Raw genomic sequence first — 23,049 nt, forward strand, 5'->3', positions numbered from 1 at the left:
GTCACTCCTGAGGTTCACCCTTCAGCCAAAGACTAGACAGGCCCATAAAACAGTAATACAAGTAGCTCAACCATGCATATGAGACTAAATGGGCATACCAGCCCAGGGGCAGGGACTAGAAGGCAAGAGAGGAAGGAAAGGAAGGCCGGAGGGATGGAAATAGGGAACCCAAGGTCAAGAAGGGGAGAGTGTTGACACGTCTCAGGGTTGGCAAGCAATGCCACAAATCAATGTATGTATTAATTGTTTAATGAGAAACTAATTTGCTCTGTAAACTTTCATCTAAAAGCACACACACAAAAACTAACCAAACAAACAGAACAAATATCATTATGTTCTCCCTCTAGTTTTTTACCTCCCTTCTCTGTCAACTTAGGGGCAGTGGGTTTGGTTTTTTTATTTTCTCTGCTAGGCTTTGTTCACTCTACCAACTTCACATATTCTTTTCAACCCAACACAGTTTGACTGTGAAACACCAAAGAAGAGCATTAAAATAGCTCTTCCTAAAGTCCCCCAAATCTCCTACTTGTTGAATTCAGCAGTCTCCTCTCAGGTCTTATTTGACTTGTCCTTTCTGTAGATTATGGCACTCCTGTCCACCCTTCAGCCTTCAACAATCTCCTCTCTGTGGTTGATTCTGTCCTGGTTCCCTACACTTCTACTCGTTTATTTTCCTTCATTAGCTCTTACTCCTCTGCTCACCTTTTAAGTACCTGTCCAGTTTTTTCTCCTGTTATATTCTCCTCCTACATAGCCTCATTCATGACTTTAAGTAATCTTTTATACGCTGGTAAGTTTCACTTCTCTAGTTTTTGTACAGGCCTCACTTCTGAACCCATGTATCCCTCTGCCTCCTAGTTAGAACTACACAAAACTGATTTTATTATTTTCCTCCCAAACCCATTCATTTTCCTATTCTCTATTCCATTTGATGGCGACATGATCCAGCTAATCACACATGCTGGGATCCTAGTAATCATTCCATCCAGTTTTTCTCCACTCCCCACTATGTAGCACAGTCACCCAAAAGTGAGTTCCGCTCTCTTAGCATCTCTGTAATCTGTCCTCTGCTGTCCAATATCATTGCAAATGTCTTTACTTAGAAATTCATCAATTCTGTTTCAGAATATAGTCTTTTATTTGATATACCTATTTTTATCCTTTCTTTTATTCCTCACTCTCCAGCCTGCTTCCAGAACCATCTTTCTAAAACACAAATCTGATCATGTTACTTAGTCTGCTTAAAAGTCTTCAGGTGGCCCCCCCTAATCATCACACCATCCAAAATGTTCCTGGCAGCAATGCCACTGCCACTGAAAACTACTGGATTACTTGATGACAAAATGAAAAACCAAGGTAACCGAAATAAAATTAATTCTTGAATAGTAAAATACATTTAAATTTTATTAGAATTTCTTATATTCATTAATTTTTAGAGTCTATATAGATCTATGTTAATTTTTTTATATATTCAAAACTCTTTTTTAAAAAAATAAGTATTTTAAGTATCATGTTTTATTTCATGTACTGCTTAATAAAGCTGAATGAAGCGTGTGAGAATGTTTTTCAGAGCCAATGATGTTCCTTTTGTTATAATTACTGTTAAACCATTTTTTCTGACTGGAATAGTTTGCTTCTTCAGACTGTTGCTTGTTTGCAGTACTGAAAATCATGTCATCAGCATATAGTGTGTTACTTGTGTTTATATTTGCAATAGCCAACCATCAGTTGTTGTCAAGTTGATTCCAACTCATGGTGATCCCATGTGTGTCTGAGTAGAACTATGATCAATAAGGCTAATGACTGATTTTTCCAGAAGTAAATTGCCAGGCCTTTCTTCTGAGGTATCCCTAAGTGGACTTGAACTTCCAGCCTTTTGGTTAGCAGTTAAGCGTGTTACTACTTGTACCACCAAGGAACTCTTATCTGTAATAGCAGAAGAGCATAAATACAATAAATCCTCAAGTCATATCAAACAATTCAAATATAAATTTGAAAAGAAGTCTAAGATATTTCTCTCCAAGGAACCAATCAATGAGAAGACTATTCTGACCTGCGTTCATTTTAACCCAGATGGCATTGTAGATGTCTTAAGAGCAAGTGTTAATCTCATACAGTTAGCCCATAATTGCTTTTAGCCACAAAGTCACTATCTGATGCCAGTTAAAGCTGCTATATCGATCTTGATGTTTTTATCGGTAAGTTAAAAAATAATGTATTTGTGGTCAGTAGAAAAATTGATGCCTATATTTGTTGCTTCTTCATATAAAGTATTAGATCAAGAGGTTAAAATCTGCAGCTTAAAAAGAAGTCTCAGCTTCTGGTTCAAGATGATAGACTGAGCGTATACATTTATTTCTCCTTTCTCCAAAAGGACCCCTTTGAGATAAGAGTAAGAAAAATAAAAAGGAGGAAGAAAAAGAGAAGGAGAAAAAAAATATATATATAAACAGAAACAGAGTTGGAGTGGGGAAGAGATCTTGAGCAGACAAATTTCAACCAATTTTTCCAAGAAAAAAAAATTGGGTAGAAATGTATTTGAGTTAATGGGTATGACTGATTAAAGGAAGCTATAGCCCAAAATATGTACAGCCCCAAATATGTTGCAGAGATGTCTAGCAGAATGACAGAGAAACTCAGAGCTGGCAAGAGCAGAGTTGGGGGGCTGACAACAAAGTGTTTTATTGAAAGTCTAAAAAACGGCTAGGCCAGTCTAACATCTTCTTCACCTTCATATTTAGAAAGATTATTAATTATCTACTGGGGGAGGGGGGACAAACACTGGAAGATTGCTCTCAATATATTAAACAGCCTGTCTGGGAGAGAATTAGGGCTGCTCTTGAGGCGTTCATGCTGCAGAGTAAACTCTTCCCCACTCAGGTATTCAGGGAACCCCAGGACAAACAAACACTTGTCAGCTAGAAATCCACGACAATGTTCACAGAGCTCCCAGCTAGCTTTCTATTCAGAGGGAAGACCTGAAAAGGAAACAAATCTGTACTATAACCTGATAGCAAAGAAAGCCCACATCAGCTGTGTAGGATAGCTGAGCCAGGACTCCCATTCTTAAATAGGAACAAACAAACCAAGGATTACCACAAACACACAAAGAAAACCAAGAGCATGAAAGACAGAAACCAAGAGAAAGAGAACAATTGACCCCAGAGAAAGCAGAAATATTTTAGGGAATAACAGGTAAGCTAAGATAAAAAACAACCCTCTAATTAATATCCTCAGAGGCATTGAAAAAGATACATCATTTATAAGATAAGAAGTGATATGGTAAATAAAAAGAACATCCAGACACCAAGAATGTGAAAAATAAGTTACAAAAAGACCTACAGTATAATGCTGTTTATGTAAATTTTTAAACACTCAAAACAATCTATTTATGGATATAGACATATGTAGAAAATGAATCAAAACTGAGAATGGTACATAAACAAATATCTTTGGAGTACCAGGAGGTACAAGAAGGGATAAGGATAGGAGGCAGGTCTCACTGTGATTGTAATATTTTATTTTGTTAGAGAAAGAGAGATCTGAAGCAAATACGGAAAAAATGTTAATATCGGTTAAATCTGGTAGTTGATATCTGTTAAATCATGGATGCCTATTATTCTGAGTAATTTTGCATATGCTTGGAATATTTATAACTAAAAATTCAAAAGTTAAAAAATTAAATTACAGAAAAACTTTGCATAATTATATAATAAAGTCATAGTCCAAATCAAAAGTAAAAGAAAATGTGGTATGCCATTTAACAAATGATTATGACAATTGGGCCTTTGAATAAGGAAAAATAATCCTAGCACTCCTTAGCTCTCATGTTGCAGTAAGCAGCATGCATATGGCCATAATGGTACAGGCACTTTGTTAGTTTTCAGTTCTTAGAATCAGTCTACAGAAAGGCACAGAAGACCTAATTATGGTTAAACATTGGGATGGGGGAAGCGTAGGCGTAGTGATGATCAGGATGCTAAGGCTGTCTTACAAAGTGGGTAGCAAATGATATCTTAAACTATGGGATATTCATGCATTCATTTTTTCATTCATCAGATGGATTTTTGGAATGCCTTTTATGTAACAGGCACTATTTTAGGTGGTTGACAATGCAGTGGTGAACCATGGGTCAGTGAGGTTAACAGATTCCAGCTAGAGAGAAACTAAAAGCTACAAATATTGAAATATGGTCCTAGAATTATAGAGCTGTGAGAGTGGGCACACCCACACAACAGCATGAACCTGCCTCTCCAGCTTTTCTCACCCAAACCATGCTCAAATATATATCATCATTATTAAACCATCACCTAAGCCCCACTGGGATTTATTGTGCTCAAACTTACTTTGCACTTGAGACATGATATTTGTAATTGCATTTCAATATAGGAAGTTCTCAGTCGTGGGTAGTTTTTGCCATGTTCTATTGATAGATCATGTAGCTAATTTACTGAACTTTCTAATTTTTATTTGGCGATGGGAGGAGGAAATAAGGGAGGTAGAAGCTATATAGCAATCTTTAATCAACAGATAGGAGAATAAGGGCCACCTTATCTAGACATGATACAGGTGGAACTGGTTTCAACTTGATTATAATATGTTGCTGATTTTAACAATTTATTTCAGAGATTTTTGGAAGGAGGAAGGAAGAGATTGGGATAGAGAGCCGAGAAAGTCTTTCTCAGGAGGCAGTTGGAGTGAACCGCTTAAAGTTTGTCAATGGAACATTGCTGGTGGAGAGCTCTGCCACTATTCAGTTATGGGCTTACGCAGCAGACTGGGGCAGCTTTATTAAACTACATTATGGAGAAAGGGGGAATGATCCTTTTTACTGAAATCTAAAAAACTGCATTCTAATATAGGTGAGGGCAAGCACCCAGGAGCTACTATTAATAATCTGGGTCACTTGTCCTCATGTTAGAGACATAGATGAACGTAATCTGATTTGTATCATGTTATAACAAAGTATTATGTCTGAAGATTCATTTGGCCTGAATTGCTAAAAAAGTTGAAGCATAACTGCTCTATTCCAACTTGTCTCCTTTAGTCGTAGTGCCTATATTTCTTATTTGCTGTTTAGGGATGAGAAATTTTTTGAGGTGAGAACTTACTTATTGAATATAAGCAGTTCTTGTTAATTATAGGCTAATATCTAAAACATACAGTTTATATTCTTTGAAATGAAATGATAATAGGCTGAAATCCAACCTCATCAAATAGAAACAAAGGGATGTATTGGGGGTGGGATAAGCCAACTCTGTTTATACAGGTTTTCATGTGACTTTTCTTCTAAAAAGTGCATGGAATGCATCCAAAACAAATAATGTTTTGTTAGATGAGAAGACCAAAAGGAAAATCCTAGAAAAAGGAGGATGGATGATCTTTCTTTAATGTCAAAACTGACATAAACACATTCCCTCCCCCCCACTCTTTTGCTCAAGATAATTTTCTCAACAAGACGCAGATTGCTTCAGTCTTTGCCTATCACCCTTTGAAGCACTTTCCTTATTATTAGGAGTGGGGGCAGGGTTTCCTTTGAGGATTTTTACAGCAGTGAAGAGTTCCTCCTTTAAATACTTTCACATGATGAGGGAATTCCACTTTCAAAGTGCTGTCATCACTGTGGCTTCTCTGCCATAAGACGATTTATTCTTGCGTGAAGGCCCTTCTTGGTTTGATTGTCTTTAAGGACTTACCTTTCTGATGGATCTTTTTCTATAGAGCTTCGCTTTTCCTGAGACCTAGCAAACGAACTCAGCCTTCTCCTCTGTTACCATTACTGGCCACAGTTCTTTTTTGAAATATGTTTTATCGCTCGGGGCTATAGTCTTCAACATGGGTTCTCTTGTTGATCTCCACTAATCTACGATTGGGGTGACATATTGAATATTCCATTTTAAAGACTGAATTTCTTCTACAATGCAAATGGAATTTTAGGATAGTTTTGAAATGTCTTTTTTCTTTTATACATCACTTTCAATGTCTAAATATGTCAAAACAAACAACAAATAAACTACTCATGTTTCAACAATTTTCCGGAACACATTGAAATCATTTGAGAACAACCTTAACTTTATTTCACTCCATCTCACCCTACTCTACCTTTGAGTATAGTCTTCTATAAATATTTAATTCATGGAGACAAAAATATGCTTTAACAGCTTGAATGTATTGTTTAAGCTGTATGGTTTAACAGCTTATTCCAAAGCAGCCCCCCACCCCCCCAAAAAAATCATTAATAGGCAATGATTCATAATTAGTAGGAGAGGTACATATGAATAAGAAACCTCAAATATAATTGACAGTTTCTCTCAATTCTATTGCCTAGGGGTGAGTTTCTGAGTCTTTGTAGTAGCTTTAGATAAATGAATAAAAAAATTACATGTGTCCCAACCAGAGTACATCATTTACATCATTACTCTTGGGCTTTCTTTTTGGAAAGTTTGGTCATTAGAAGGTGAGGGAATCTGTTTGTTTAAGGTTCTATTATTATTTGCTTCCACCTAGAGGTCCCTTAAGTGCAACAGTACAACTATCCAGATATAGCAGTAAGCATATTTCTTAAAACCTGCATCCTTCTTCCTGCTGGGAAATTCCAGTGAATGACCTCTCAGCCTTTTATTGAGGAATAAAGTGGAAAATAAGAAGGGAGTCCTAGACTGAAGTCAAAATATCCAGATACTAGTTTTGGCTCTGCCACTTCCCATCTGTGTGACCTTGGCAAATAACTTATTCCTCTGCTCTTCCCTTTTGCCTCCCCCGAATCCCTGTAAAGTGAGGTGATTTAGATTATCGTCATGTTTCTACCTTCCTAAATAAATAATAAGGCTACTTCCCCACTTAAAATTATAGTGATTGAGCCAAGTTTGATACTGCAGTGAAAAGCTATCATTGATATTTCTTTATCTAGCCTGTAAGAAAAGAGCCTGATTATGTATTCTCTCTCTCCTGTGGGACTCTGTGATGTGCCATAATTATCTATTCCGCTTGCTTGTTTAAGGCTAATCTGAAATCAGTTTAGTAAACATTTGTGCTGTGCCTTTGTGCTGAATACCACATCCAAAAAAAAAAACCTTTTAAACCCATTGCCATCAAGTCAATTCCAACTCATAGCGGCCCTATAGGACAGAGTAGAACTGCCCCATATGGTTTCTAAGGAGCAGCTGGTGGATTCAAACTCCTGACCTTTTGCTTAGCAGCCATGGCTCTTAACCAACCACTATGCCACCAGGGCTTCCAGATACCACACAGGCAGCCTCTGCCTTCATCACCTTGTCAGGGAGGAAAGCATGAAAACAAATAAATCACAAATCCAGTATGATAAGTAGAACAAGTATATAAGGCGCAGAGGTAGCATACCAAAATCAAAGCAAAAAAACCAAACCCGCTGCCATCAAGTCAATTCCAACTCATAGTCACCTGTATATATATTTCCTCATACTGCTTTTTAATTCTAAAAATAGAAGGAATTTACTGCTTTTTAATTCTAAAAATAGAAAAATAGAAGGAAGAAAGATAGCTTCGTGATAAAAAAAAAAAAAAACTCTTAAATCTTTTTACGTGTTTACTATTGAATCAAATGTGCCCCCCTATTATATTAATTGCCTTACACCACAATCAAATGAGTTATGCCCTGAGAGGTTAAAAAAGAAAATGCAGAATGCTTTTTTTCTTTTCCTAGATAAATGACTTTATTTTTCAATCTCCTCAAAGTCATCATTAAACTTCTCTTCACTAGTAATTGGTACTTCAGTCCTTGAACAAAGAACACTTAAATGTGTCAAGTAATCATTATAAAACAAATATTATATCCTAGAATGTATTAAAATTCTTTTTAGAATTTGGAAAGTAGGGATAAATGGATTGTCTTAAGAATATTGGTGAGTCTCAGCATAGTTTTTGTGAAATGTTATCTTAGAGTCTAGAAGCTTATGGCTTTCCTGGTAATTTGTGGCAATCTTGAGCTCAACTCAAGGAAACTCCTGGTGTTAAATATGGCACTAACTATGAAAGCCATACTGTTGCATAGTGGGGGGCAGGGAGTTTGGGAGAGTTTCTTATAGAAACTTGGCCTGAGCTGATTTGTTCTGTTTGAAACTAGAAGTCATATTATTGAAGTTTGCATACTGTTTTCTTTCAATAGGTGTATTAACACAAAGCACTGTGTTTTTAAAGGGCTTCCTCTTTTCTGCAGGAATAAATTTGTCTTCTGAAAAGGAAGAAAAAAAATGTACCAGCAATTCGGCAACATCACACTTCTTTCATCATTTTGGGGGTACAGGCTTCAGTTCGGTGACTCTATATACATTTTCTGGAAACATGTAAAAACATGTCCATACGTACTGACCATAAATCCTAATTGTGTACTCATAAACATTTATACAACCTTATGGTCCAGTTACCACTGAGTTTCTTAAAACAGTGCATATATTTTAAAAAATCATTAGAATTAATGAAAATTGGAACAAGATGCTATTTGAGGGAAGGGGCTACGTAGAGGTGCCTGAGGAACGCTGCTCTTTGAGTTTCTTCTAGGAAATGAGCAAGCCCCTTGCCCGTAAAATAGAAGCTATGCCTTCTCGATACCGTCTATTCAGGGAAATTAGATTAAGATAGAGACAACAGGATATTGATTTTTTATAATTTAACACAGTGATTAACCATCCAAACTACGTAGTGAAAAAACAAGCTTCCTAAAGAGGTAAGGAACTGTTGGAAATTAACAGCCAGACCAATTAGATTGCATTTTGGCAGACATCATACTGCAAGACTTAAAGTGCTTTAGGGCTGCTTCGTGACACTGGAGACAAGAGAAAAAGTGGTGAGAGAAAACTTTTTAAGTTTGGAGATGCTCTAGAAAACCATTATATGGTCTAATAATGCCTCATGAAACATAAAACCCCAATATGACTATAATCTGAATCTGAGGAAAAGGTTATTCTTAAAAATAATTGCACTTTTGCAAACTATATTATCCTTCAGGTTTGACCTTTTTTTTCAGGTTGAAAAAATTAAGCATGAGTCGTATATTAAGTATTTCCATTCTTTCTTAGTATTTCTTTAAAATTGCGCTCTAACCTAAGGCTATGTAACTCTCCTCTCTGTTTTGGTTCTTTTGCCTCTCCACCCCAGGTTGGCCTTCGTTCCATGATGTGATCAGCCCTGATGCAATCACCTTCACAGATGACTTTTCTTATGGGATGCACCGGGTGGAAACAAGCTGCTCTCAGGTCAGTTAACCCCACCTGAAAACCCAATACTCTGTCCACCCTGCATTGCAAACACTTTTAAAACTTTTAAGACTCCTGATTTTTCTAAGTACAGCAACTCAGGCCAAGTGACTGATCACAAGAGGGACAAGAAGCACATGAAATCTATATAAAGTCCTAATGATATTTCAGTCTTCAGGTATTTAGCAAGTCCAGTTAAATGTTAGTCACTGGCTTCAATACTATTAAACAAAATCATTGGTAGGGAAGAGTGAGGAGTGGGCTATTCCTACAGATATATAAAGCTTTCATATGTGGGCTTATATAACCTGATAACCCCCTTCTCCCTACAGTTCTGAGCATCTAACAGCAGTGATCCAAACACCATCAACAAAACCCCAGAAATGACTTCTCTTGGGTGGATGTGAAGGGAGAGGTTGAAGAGAGGCTGTAGGAGGGGCAGCTCAGCGGTAGGCTGTACGAGGGCAGAGTGGGAATATGCAATAAGTAAGGTAATTCCTTCTCTGCCTCTATTGTATAGAGCTATCCTTGTTTCCGAGCATGTTCTAATTAATTCAGCCCACTCTGCTCTAAACAAATTAGTGCTGGCTATAAGAAGAAAGTAAGCATGGGTTGAGAAGGAGGCAAAAGCACCAGGTTTATTCTGTCATTGTCCATTAGGAGACTTGAGCTAGTGTGTATTTTATACTTAAACCCCAAAACATAGTCAGAACCTTTTTGTACACAGAATAAGAGCAACTGCACACATTAAAGCAGGTAGTCCTGCTCTGCTCACCTGTTTTAAATAGGTGAAATGTGAAGTCTGAGTATGGTAGTATTGAAATTCATTGATATTACAGGATTTTGTTGAGGGATGTCTGTTCACTTTTCAAAGATAAAAGGCACACAATCAGGAAGGAAGCTATAATAGCTAAGTCACTGCCACATTGGCCTCCCTTAGCATTCTACCACCTGCCTTATCCATTTTTATTTAACTCCATTCACCAGGCACAAGATTTTTAGGTAGTAGGTTTGGCCTCCCTTAGCATTCTACCACCTGCCTTATCCATTTTTATTTAACTCCATTCACCAGGCACAAGATTTTTAGGTAGTAGGTTTGGCCTCCCTTAGCATTCTACCACCTGCCTTATCCATTTTTATTTAACTCCATTCACCAGGCACAAGATTTTTAGGTAGTAGGTAGCATATTTACTATCAAGTAGCAAGAGGGGTGGGTGGAGATTGGTTTGAACTTAACCGTCAGCCCTAATGAATCTTTTTTTTTTTTAATAAGACTAGCAAATTTACTGTCTTTTAAGTATGAAGGCTATTCTCTCCCTTTAAAAGCAGACTTTATATTTTATCTAAGCTACATTTTTCAGATCATTCTTCTTTCTCAGAAATGAGCCTCTGAGTGTGATGGTGGACTTTCTGATGCCCCCTAGAGATTCTAATTTGGCCTGGTGTGAGGCCTCAGCATAAGCATTTAAAAAGCACCCTTGGCTATTGTTGTTGTTAGGTGCCTTCGAGTCGGTTTCAACTCATAGCGACCCTAAGAACAATGAAAGAAACAATGTCTGGTTCTGCACCATCCTCACAGTCTGTGCTGCGTTTGAGCTCATTGTTTCAGCCACTGTGTCAGCCCTCTCCTTTACCAGGCATGATGTCCTTCTCCAGGGACTGGTCCCTCCTGATAATATGTCCAAAGTATATGAGACGAAGTCTTGCCATCCTCCCTTAATTATAAGGAGCATTCTGGCTGTACTTCTTCGAAGACAGATTTGTTTCTTCTTCTGGCAGTCCATGGTATATTCACTATTCTTTGCTAATACCATAATTCAGAGGCATCGATTCTTTTTTGGTCTTCCTTATTCATTGTCCAGCTTTGGCATACATACGAGGCAACTGAAAATACCATGGCTTGGGCCAGTGAACCTTAGTCCTCAAGGTGACATATTTGCTTTTCAATATTTTAAAGAAGTCTTTTGCAGCAGATTTGTCCAATGCAGTAGGTCGTTTGATTTCTTGACTGCTGCTTCCATGGATGTTGATTATGGATCCAAGTAAAATGAAATCCTTGACAGCATCAATCTTTTCTTTGTTTATCATGATGGTTTTTATTGGTCCAGTTGTGAGGATTTTTGTTTTCTTTATGTTGAGGTGTAATCCGTACTGAAGGCTGTGGTCTTTGATCTTCATCAGTAAGGGCTTCAAGTCCTCTTCATTTTCAGCAAGTAAGGTTGTGTGATCTGCGTAATACAGATTGTTAATGAGTCTTCCTCTGATCTTGATGCCTCATTCTTCTTCATGTAGTCCAGCTTCTTAGATTATTTGCTCAGCATACAGACTGAATAAGTGTGATGAAAGGATATGACCCTGATGCACACCTTTCCTGACTTTAAACCACACAATACTCCCTTGTTCTGTTCAAATGACCGCCTCTTGATCCATGTACAGACTCCTCATGAGCACAATTAAGCGTCCCGGAATTCCCATTCTCCGAAATGTTATCCATAGTTTGTTATGATCCACACAATCGAATGCCTTAGCATAGCCAGTAAAACACAGGTAAACATCTTTCTGCTATTCTCTGCTTTCATCCAGGATCCATCTGACATCAGCAATGATATCTCTGGTTCCACGTCCTCTTCTGAATCTGGGTTGAATTTCTGGCAGTTTCCTGTTGATATACTGCTGCAGCTGCTTTTGAATGATCTTCAGCAAAATTTGGCTTGCATGTGATATTAATGATGTTGTTCGATAATTTTCACATTTGGTTGGATCACCCTTCTTGGGAATAGGCATAAATATAGATCTCTTCCAGTCAGTTGGGCAGGTAGCTGTCTTCCAGATTTCTTGGCATAGATAAGTGAGCACTTCCAGCGTTAAATCCGTTTGTTGAAACATCTCAAATGGTATTCCATCAATTCCTGGAACCTTGTTTTTCACCAATGCCTTCAGTTCAGCTTAGACTTCTTCCTTCAGTACCATTGGTTCCTGATCATATGCTACCTCCTGAAACGGTTGAATGTCAACCAATTCTTTTTGGTAGAGTTACTCTGTGTATTCCTTCCGTCTTCTTTTCATGCTTCCTGTGTTGTTTAATATTTTCCCTGTAGAATTCTTCAGTATTGCAACTCGAGGCTTGAATTTTTCTTTCAGCTTGATAAATGCTGAGCATGTTCTTCCCTTTTGGTTTTCTATCTCCAGGTCTTTGTACATGTCATTATAATACTTTACTTTGTCTCCTCGAGCTGCCCTTTGAAGTCTTCTATTCAGCTCTTTTACTTCGTCATTTTTCCTTTAGCTACTTGGCATTCAAAAGCAAGTTTCAGAGTCTCTTCTGACATCCATTTAGGTCTTTTCTTTCTCTCCTGTCTTTTTAATGACCTATTGCTTCTTCATGTATGATGTGTTTGATGTCATTCCACAACTCGTCTGGTCTTTGATCATTAGTGTTCAACACGTCGAATCTATTCTTGAGATGGTATCTAAATTCAGGTGGGATATACTCAAGGTCCTACTTTGGCACTCGTGGACTTGTTCTAATTTTCTTCAGCTTCAACTTGAACTTGCGTATGAGTAATTGATGGTCTGATCTGCAGTTGGCACCTGGCCTTGTTCTGACTGATGGTATTGAGCTTTTCCATTGTCTCTTTCCACAGATGTAGTTGATATGATTCCTGTGTATTTCATCTGGCAAGGTTTCCATGTGTATAGTCACCGTTTATGTTGGTGAAAACAGGTATTTGCAATGAGGAAGTAGTTGGTCTCGCAAAATTCAATCATGCTATCTCTGGTATTGTTTGTATCACCAAGGCCATATTTTCCAACTACCAATCCTTCTTTGTTTCCAACTTTTGCAGTCCAATCACCAGTAATTATCAGTGCATCCCGATTGCATGTTTGATCACTTTCTGGCTACTTCTCGGATTGGTAAAAATCTTCAATTTCTTCATCTTTGGCCTTAGTGGTTGGTATGTAAATTTGAATAGTAATCGTATTAACTGGTTTTCCTTGTAGGCGTATGGATAGCATCCTATCGCTGACAGCGTCGTACTCCAGGATAAATCTTGAACTGTTCTTTTTGGCGATGAATACAACGCCATTTGTCTTCAAGCTGTCATTCCTGGCATAGCAGACCATGTAATTGTCAGATTCAAAATGACCAATACTAGTCCATTTCAGCTCACTAATGCCTAGGGTATCAATTTTTATGTGTTCCATTTCATTTTTGACAATATCGAATTTTCATAAATTCATACTTTGTACATTCCATGTTCTATTAGTGGATGTTTGCAGCTGTTTCTTTTCATTTTGAGTTGTGCCACATCAGCAAATGAAGGTCCCTCCATCCATGTCATTAAGGTCAACTCTACTTTGATGATGCAGCTCTTCCCCAGCAGTCTTTCTGAGTACCTTCCAACCTGGGGGGCTTATCTTTAGGCACTGTATCAGACAGTGTCCCACTGCTATTCATAAGGTTTTCACTGGCTGATTCTTTTCAGAAGTAGACTGTTGGTTCCTTCTTCTTAGTCTGTCTTAGTCTGTAAGCTCAGCTGAAACCTGTCTGCCAGGGGTGACCCTGCTGGCATTTGAATACTGATGGCATAGTTTCCAGCATCACAGCAACATGCAAGACCCTATAGTATGACAGACTGACAGATGTGTGGGTCTTGGTCTATTGGCCCTTAATTCTTGCCTTTATAGTTAGGATTCTTTTTTTTTTTTTTAATTTGTTTTTGTTTTTTTAAGTTATGGTATTGAACAGAACGTGTTGTGAATTAGGCCTCATATGTAGGTAGTAATTGTAAACACATAGGGAGCCAATAACTTGCCACCTCTTTACAGTACATTGTAGGTTTTCTGTGTAACTTCTAAGGTAATAATGTTTTAGTAAAATTTGATTGAGAAAGTTAAGGTTGATTCAGTCCTATCTCCACTCTTCAGAGGAATATTGCCATCAGATCCTTCTAAAAGAATTGTTGTATAAGAAACCTAACATACTGCCTGATCTTTAAGGTTGTTGTGTGCAGTTGAGTCATTGTTGACTCATAGTGACCCCATGTGACAGAGTAGAACAGCCCCATAGGGTTTTCTAGGCTTTAGTCGTTACAGGAGTAGATCACTAGACCTTTCTCCCACAGAGCTGCTTGGTGGGTCCCAACTGCCAACCTTTTGGTTAGAAGCCACTGGGCCACCAGGGCTCCTTGATCTTCTTCACTGCCTTCATTATGATTGCTGCTTGCTGAGGAAACAATTTACCCTGTTGTATTCTTATTTTTGTTGCAATCATATTTGTTTTCTTTTTGTATTACACCTACTGAATTGAGGAATTACGTTTATCTGTTCTATAGAGGATCTTTACCTTAAATTCTTTACCAAAGTGGGCACATGTATCTTCTTCCCTTGGCTACAGCAATTTGCTAACAATTTTCAGTTATAAAGAATTTTCCTTAATTTTTTTTAATCTACACTTTTCAGCTAGTGATGACATACATTGTGTTTATTCCAGTTTCACTGACTACTGTGAATAATTGTTTGACAGCTTCTCCTTAAACCTCCAACCCCAGCTTGTTAAGCAATGCTTTGTCAGGAGTTTAAATTCAGTGCAAAGAGGTAAAACTTACTTGGTTTTAGCCTCAGATCAGTAAAGTAAGTCCCTCCTGGAAATGTTTGGGGAATTCTTCCTTCTTCAGATCAAAATCCTACATCTGGAGCAAATGGGAGACCAATAAATCACTTAACTTTTTGTAATAATCTTTAAGGAAACCATCAGATCCTTGAGTTTACCCAAGCTGGAGTCTGTTTATGACTGTTGCTATGACTGCTTGAATCTATGGTAGAGTCCATTAAGTTTGTTTTAGAACATTATTAATTTGTTCTAAGTCAGCTAAATCAATAGAAAGGTAAGTTATCTACCAATATAAAGTATTTTCAAAAGTTAAGCAGTTTTTGGTAAAACCCCAAACCTTATTAATCTTTCGCAGATGACAACTCATATATTGCTGATGATTAAAGATACCCATGTGTTACAACAGGGTGTCGAGACTCACAGCCCATCTCTCTTTGTCTTGATCTCTTAGTAAAATCATAATGCTAAACTGGTGACTTCACGATCATTTCCTTGGCAAAAGATTAATATCACAAGCACAGAGGAAAAGAGCACCTTCTTACACACAAGTGTCTTCAATAACAGTGGGAGCAAACAGACTACTACTGGCAAAGTAAATTGCTTTTCTTCTTAAAACTGTTTTCTCCATCGCATCCTGAACCATGTGCCCAAGTGTAAAAACCCTGCCTTGAAAGTGCTTCATCTCGTAGATCAAACACTTAAGAGAATATGACAATAATAAAAGCCCAAAACATTCTAGAAATAGCTGGGAGAAAACCCTCTAGGATGGTTGGAAATACATCAGTACAGAAATATGTAATGTGTTGAATGCACTATTTGTGTCTCTTATGCACACAATTGAGAATTGCAGTCAGATTTTAAGGAATTATGTTAAATATAATGCTCAATCACCGCCCCCCCCCCCGGTGAGGGGGCAGTGGAGGCTCTTTTCCCCTGGTTCTGTACAGGTTCTTTAGTTGCCAGCTTTTCTGAGTAGGAGCCTTAGGTGATAAAGGAAATTTTTACATTTTCTTTTGGACAATTTTTTCATAGTTCTTCAGGATGAGGGCTAGACTATTCAGCTATAGGTGGTGTTTTACCAGTAAAACAAATTAAAAAAAAAAAAAAACATTTGAAAACAACTTTTAAAATGTGCACCTAAGATTCTCACCTGAAATAAATCATTAACAGCAGGTTTCAGAGATTTCTGCATCGGGCAACCAGTTTGTTTTGGTTACAACCAGGTGTGCGGAGAGATCCCAACACATTGCCAGTTGGCTGGGGCCGGGGAGGCTGAGCTCGCAGGCGGCCACAGAAACAATGCATCACTGACAACTTCCACTCATCATCCCAGCTTGGCCAGGGGTAGACACTGGAAAGAATGGGCTCCATGTGCTTGCCCCTCCAGGGAGGAGCCTTCAGGGCTTATGCGTTTTTAGAAGAGCCTGGGTAATGGTCTTTTACGGGAAACTGGCCATACCTGGGAGGAAGCACAAATGTCGCTGTGTGGTTAAGTCTTTCCTCAGACAGATGGTCTTGCAGCTTTATAGGCAATGGGGTGGGCACGTATGTGGTGGCACAGATACAAATGAACACCTTCTATGTCTTGACAATGGAAACCCTGGTGGCGTAGTGATTAAGTGCTATGGCTGCTAACCAAGAGATCGGCTATTCAAATCTGCCAGGCGCTCCTTGGAAACTCTATGGGGCAGTTCTACCCTGTCCTATAGGGTCTCAATGAGTCAGAATCGACTTGACGGCAGTGGGTTTTTGGTATGTTTTGAAATGTTGATCTGTCCTCCGTAATCCAAGTCTGGTGTGAATCTTCCAAAACACCTTGTGGCAGGCACAGTGAAGCCATCACTACCCTTTTAGGGGCTCACCTTTTCTGAGGATTTCCCTCGCCCATTGCCAGCCCGTATATTTGTTTGGAAATCGTTTTTGCTACCTCTGCCTAACTGTTATTCCTCTTCTTCACCTTTCCCTTTTGCCTGGATTAGGGGCCACATGTATAATTGTTTTCCTTTATGTTGAATCAAAAAGCTAATTACAAATTAGCAAATGAAACTGTAGACCAAAAACCAATTCAGGTCAACAGATTAAATTGCCATAATTTGGATTTAAAAAAAAAAAATTTGGGAAGTGAAGACCATAAAAATTATTCTTAAATGGCTTCAAGTATATCTTTCTTATGCTTTATTTTTGGAGAATTGTAAATAGAACTGTTTTCTAAGTATGCTCAAGGGATGATTAATAAAGGCAATATCATTTATTTTGCCCAGATAGCCGTATTCTCTCATTAAAAAAGAAAAAAAAAAAAAAACCTATCTGAGGCTTTTATGTGAAAACTTCACCTCTCAGATGCCAAGTGATCAAAGTGCCGGAGCTGCATGTGAGATCAGTAATTGCACACACATACTGGTCACCGGGACCACTAGTTCCTGTTGGCCTGCACACTGACTGTTTTGGCAGGCAAAATGGGTGTTTTCCTGTGTCCATTGGGTAAGCAGATGTATTTTTACTGGTGCATCTTAGCTGCTGATGCCTGAAAAATTGGCCTCAATTGTTTATAGAAAGGAAAAGCAATCTGAGCTGTCAGCCTCGATATTACCTAAACCTGCATAGAATGTGGTAAAATAATGCAAGATTTGTTTTTTAGGCCTGTTTCATATTTTCCAGGCAATAGATCAAATCAGTTCAGGGTTCATTTTTAGTTCTTTAATAAGCTGACACAGTATGTTGGCAGTAAAGTAAGAATGCACTTTTAACATGGAAGTGCCATATAGTCAAAGTTGCTATTTGTGCTATTTCTTAATAACTAGGGAACCCTCGAGAATCGTTTCACACTTCCAGTGGGGAAACTGAGATTCCAGTTCTTTGTAATGAGCACCCTTCCTCTCTTTCCTCTCATCATCTCCATTTGGTATCTTAACCCCATCATCAACAGTCAATCCCTACTTTCCTTCCCGCAATTTGTTTTATGTATCAAACCATTGGGAAGAATTAATAAATCATCTGTATGTCTCATGTTCTTACCTAAATCTTGACTCTTCCTTCTGCCTGGAATGCTGTCATCCATATATTCACTCCCTCATTTCCTTCAGGTCCTTATTCCAAAGTCATCCTAGTGAGGCCTCCCCTGGCCACCCTATCTAAAATGTCAACACCCGACCCTGATACTTCATATCACTTTCCTCTCTTTTTTATCCTGACATTTACTTCTACCCAGCATACTTTTCAGTTCACTTGTTTTCTTGTGTATTTCCTGTCTCTCCCACTAGACTGTAAACTCTATGAGGCCAGAGATCGTTGCCTGAATCTCCAGGACAGTACCTGATATGCAGCAGGCAGTACATAAATGTTCGTTAAACAAATGAATGGAAGCATTTACCCCCAGGCTTTCGTTTCTTTGTTCATTACGAATGATGTGTTTTCACGTCCAGTTTGAATGTGGTCTACCAAGGTCTCCATTTCCTTCAGCCCTGTCCATGGTGAGAGGGTGGGAGAGTGGTGAGTGTGACCTATGCTGTCATCTCCTGTAGCCATAGGTAGCATTGGAGCAGTTAGCACAGGGTTTTATTCAGTGAGCCGGCCCTATTGGAGAAAATTTCTGTGGGCTGGATTTCTCTTAAACACCATTGTAACCATCCCTCCTCCTGCTTTGTCTGATATTCTGGGCCTTTTGTCCTCCTCAGCTTTATGGGTAGTCAATAGTATGGCTTTTAGCTAAACAGTTTATTCCCTCTCCACATGTGACAGTTCATTTGGCTAAAGAAGCCAGCATGGCACTCCACCTGTTGGAAGACAGTAAAAATGATTGTGTGGTCTAGAGAGCTTTCTATTTGCTACACTTGCAGCCCTGGTGACCGTGACATAACTATTGAGCCTTCCCTTTGCATTGCTGGGTTCCAAGAACATCCAATGCTTGCCTGATGTTAAGTTTTACTGCCCATGAAAGCAAACATAACCTCCGTCATGGTCAGTTAAACAGTATCTTTTACAGTGGACTTCTGCATATCTGAAACCCACCCATCCAAAGCCAGAAGTAATGCCAGCAGGGAGAGATTTTATTCTGCCATGTTTCTTACAAGGGGAGATCAAGGGTCAACTCAATTCATGAAATTACTGCAGTCATTTTTCAGCTGGCTGAGAGACTTCACAGATCAAAAAATACAGTGGCTCCTAAATGATTTCTGATATGCACAATTCCAGTGTTTCTTATTCTCAGCATGTGGTGCAAAGCCTGCCAGAAACCATCCTTGTAGCTATTGACAGGTGGATTAGAAATCCTCCATGATGGTTTCCATTATTTCTCTACAGGCCGGTCATTCATTTATACTGCTTAACACGAGTTCTCTCAAAGCCTGCTTTGTACACACTTTGCCCTTACATTTTGCTCTTCTCTTTCAGTGCGGAGCTCACCTTGGGCACATTTTTGACGACGGACCTCGTCCAACCGGCAAAAGATACTGCATCAACTCAGCTTCCTTGTCTTTCCTGCCTGCAGAGCGCAGCGGTGCGGAAGGAAGCAGTGGAGTCTGCAGCCCAGCCCAGGCGGACAAATCTGAGCTGTAGGATGGAGAGTAACAAAGTGTTCTTAAGGCACAGCTTACTAAAAACAAATCAAAATGGTCTATCTTAATAGATATATTTTTTCAAAAAAAAATGTAAAGGCAGTTTTGTGCTATTGGTATTTTTTCTTCTTTTGCTTAAACAGAGGCCTGACCGCCAATGTATTTTGCTATTGACTACCAGTAGATCCTGACCTGTTTATAGCTTTAGTGAGTGGAGACAGCTTTGTGAAACTTCTTCACAAGCCATTTAAGTACCATTTGGCATTATTCAAGCCACATAGCTGATTTTGAGTCTTTTTTTTTTCTTTAAGAGGCAGAGGGTGCTTGGTCTTCAAACGTGAATATAGATATCTCCTACGCAACATAGAGACTAGAGCTTGGAAGTGCTTAGAGATCTGCGAGACACATGGCCGTAAGGCATTTGTATAGATCTACCTAAGATAAGGATGGAGTGATGTCTTATGAGACTTCTCAGCTTTGTGGAAAGTTTGAGCTAAGGTCGTTTATTCTCACTAAAAGGGTGTGAAGGTCTAAAGTTTTTCCTTGTGTTAAATTGTTGCCAGATCTGAGGGGCACACCGAATGTTGTGGCAGAGAAGTAAACATTACCTCACAGTTAGGACTTTATTTTATTTTATTTTCCATTGAAAACATTGGAATGTAAGACAACTGCAAAATGTTGAGCCCCATTTTGTCCAGAATTCACAAACACCTACCCTTGCCTTTTTATAAGTGCTTTCCTCCGCACCTAATGCCAGCTGCAGCTGGAATGGCATTTTGGTAAATTCCACTGTGTAAAATATTAGGGACAAGACGCCTTGTCAAGGAAGCAGAAAAAAGACAAAGCAGAAAACACCAAGGAGGAAGTCCTGCATACTCAGATATCCACGGGTAGGCAGAAAATCTGACAAGATATTTTGAGTAACAAACAGAGCCCAAAGGGCTTGTACCTTATGCACAAAGTTTCAGGTGCCCCCTGGAAAGATGTGGGGAATTAAAATAGAAATTGCCGGGAGCTCAAGTCTCGCCCTTGACACTAATCTGCCCTACGACAAGGGACAAGCCATTTACCCTCTCTGTGCCTATTTCTCCCTGTATAAAATGGGACTCACAATATTTGTAGAATGTATTGACACTCTCAGGGCAAAATTATGATGTTGTTGCTATACAATTAAGATCAGTAGTGTAAAATTAAACTGATCTGGTTCTAATTGCCTCAGAGGCTGAAGCACAGGCATTTGAAATGGAAAGAAGCAGAGAGGAGGTTACTTAGCAGATTGGTATGGAAACAGTTGGGCCAAAAGCCAGAAAGTTCTCTTTGTAGCAATATGGCGGGTTTTACTCTGAGACGCTGTGCTCAGTTACTTGATAACATTTAGTCCGGTAGAATGGATGTCGTTGTGTACAATCAGGTTCTCATGGATATGAGAGATGATGACATAAACTGATATTGCTGTAGCCAGGTGTGAAGATACAGTTTGCGAATGATACATATTGTGTCTGTAGCCTTGATTGCTAATTCTGAAGTACAGTTTTTTAAAAAATATTATTTTTTGTAAACCTTTGAAGGCTTATGAAAAGCCGACATCCTTTTTTGTGAGCACCAAGACAAAAGTAAGAGAATTACTTGTGAATTTTAAAGAAAAAATAAGAAATTAAAATGAAAAGTTGTGACAAATCAAAATGACAGTGTGATCATGTCCACATTCTTCCATGTTTCTGTAAGCACCTTCTGATGAGCCCCTGGCATTCTGGTGGCTCTTCATTGTCACTTTTGCTACAACTGTATAATTCCAGGTAAGTCTCCCTTAGCTCCCAGGATGTTTCACTAGGGAATTTGCAGGTTTCACTCCCCTCTAGAAATCAGATGTAAAATCTGAGACCAGACAGAGCCCATTGAGGCCTCAGCATCCATACCGTCCTAGATACTGTTCCTGACTTGCCTAGGGGTATGAAGGGAGCCCCAACATTTCCCAGAAACCCAAGGATCCTCACATGGTGGCAGCTAAAGAAGTGGGTCTCCCAGGGTATTCCTGTCACAGGATGCAGCCATTCCTTCAGGGCTACACACAGAACTTCTCACACTGCTCTAGCTACACATGGTGGCTTCCCCAGGGTCTGCTGGACAAGAGCCATGTGTTAGGGTGGACAGGGAAGATAAATCAGGGCCTTCTTCCCGCTCTGCACAGATTCTGGATTGTCATTGTTCCTTCATTTTTAATGGGGGGCTTAGCATTCCCCTCAAAAAACTGCTTTTCTAATCCTTAGCCTTTGTTTCAAGGAAAGCCAGAGTTTCTTCTACTATACTTTCCAGCATCGGCTTTAGGAAAAATGCAGCATCCATTGGGGAAAAAAGTGGGGTATATGCATGTGGTTTAATTCCAGATTGCTTTTGGGTTTAAGTGGTATCAAATTTCACTGTATTTCTGTCTTATGTTAAAGAAATATATTACTAAAACGTCAGTGAGCAATAATGTCAGCTGTCGAGCCCTAGATTTATTTTTGCAGGATATAGAGTGCAATGAACTGAATCAATATGGTGAGGTGTATGTGATCTGTGGGAGTTACGCCGTTTAACATAAGGCAAGATGGATTCCTTAATGTACCAATAGAAGATGCAGGATTGTGTAAAATCTGCGTACATACAGTCATGCAGAAGAAAGAAAGCTGCTGTATATATTGTCTTAGAGAACATTTCTGTGTGTTTAAACTTTTCACATCTTAGATGCATTTAAATTTTAAATACAAATGACATAACAACTTGAAAGCCTCTCCATATTAATTATCTATAAAATGCATTGCTTTAAATAAGAAAAACAATGAAAGGGATTGTCATTTGTTTTGGAAGTCAAATATTATTTTTGCCTTAGATACCTTTGTAATAATTTTTCTCCAAACAGTTCAAAACTTTTGAAAAATGACATGAAATTTTCATTAAGAAAACCCTTTTCCTATGTTGATTGTATACAGAAATTATGCAATAAAGTTTCTTTATAAAAATGTTTTTCTTCTCTGATTGCTAAGATGCCTCTCATTTTTAGCACAGATACATGGATTGCCCAATGGAGTTTGTCGCAGACTGCCCTGTTGACCTCCTTACCCAGCAGACGTGTGTAGTTTGTGTAGAAGGCCTTTTATCTGATGTGGCCTTTGGAAGTAGGGTGAGTCCAACTCTCATACCACAAAGGCCTCCAGGGATCCGAAAGATTGGAAGAAAGGGAACCATTTGCAGAATTACTCAACCTTTACCTCAGCCAACTCTTCAGCAGCATGTGTATGTTTTTGTGTTTAAAGTAGGACTTTGGGGAATTCCATCATGATAACTGTATGGATAAAAATGCTAATGCCTGGGCCTATATCAAAGAATTTGAAAGGAAATACATGTTATTGTCAAGGATTGGTCTCTTAAGACACATGTTAGGAGTTCCTCATTGCTCCTAGATGAATTTATTTTAAAAGTCATCTCTATAGAAGAGTTTCAATATAGTATTAATTGCTATTCAGGTTTTAATATTAATTTTTGAGTTTATTTATTTGGGCAAGGAAAACTAGAATGATGGGGACTTTTCTTTTTCAGCCAATTTTTAAGTTGCATTCCTGGTATCCTAAAATTCACAGGTCAGCAGTTCCATGTGGTGTACCCTAGAACAGTG

The 23,049-nt window shown here is 38.7% G+C and overlaps 1 protein-coding gene across 2 annotated transcripts in view; it reads left to right on the forward strand.

Moving 5' to 3' along the window:
• Nucleotides 1-22,329, forward strand: part of MSRB3 (methionine sulfoxide reductase B3) — a 185,855-nt gene extending 163,526 nt beyond the window's left edge. The window contains exons 6-7 of one of the 2 annotated variants that reach the window (XM_049883786.1): nucleotides 9,133-9,230; nucleotides 19,234-22,328. In XM_049883786.1, the coding sequence (XP_049739743.1) occupies nucleotides 9,133-9,230; nucleotides 19,234-19,398 (263 nt within the window). In that variant the 3' untranslated portion in view covers nucleotides 19,399-22,328. Of the gene's footprint in view, nucleotides 1-9,132; nucleotides 9,231-19,233 lie in introns of both variants that reach the window. The other variant, XM_049883785.1, reaches the window with a different exon arrangement.
• Nucleotides 22,330-23,049: the final 720 nt, after the last annotated feature.

This window comes from Elephas maximus, chromosome 4, assembly GCF_024166365.1.
Source record: "Elephas maximus indicus isolate mEleMax1 chromosome 4, mEleMax1 primary haplotype, whole genome shotgun sequence".
In the NCBI taxonomy this organism is placed as follows: domain Eukaryota; kingdom Metazoa; phylum Chordata; class Mammalia; order Proboscidea; family Elephantidae; genus Elephas; species Elephas maximus.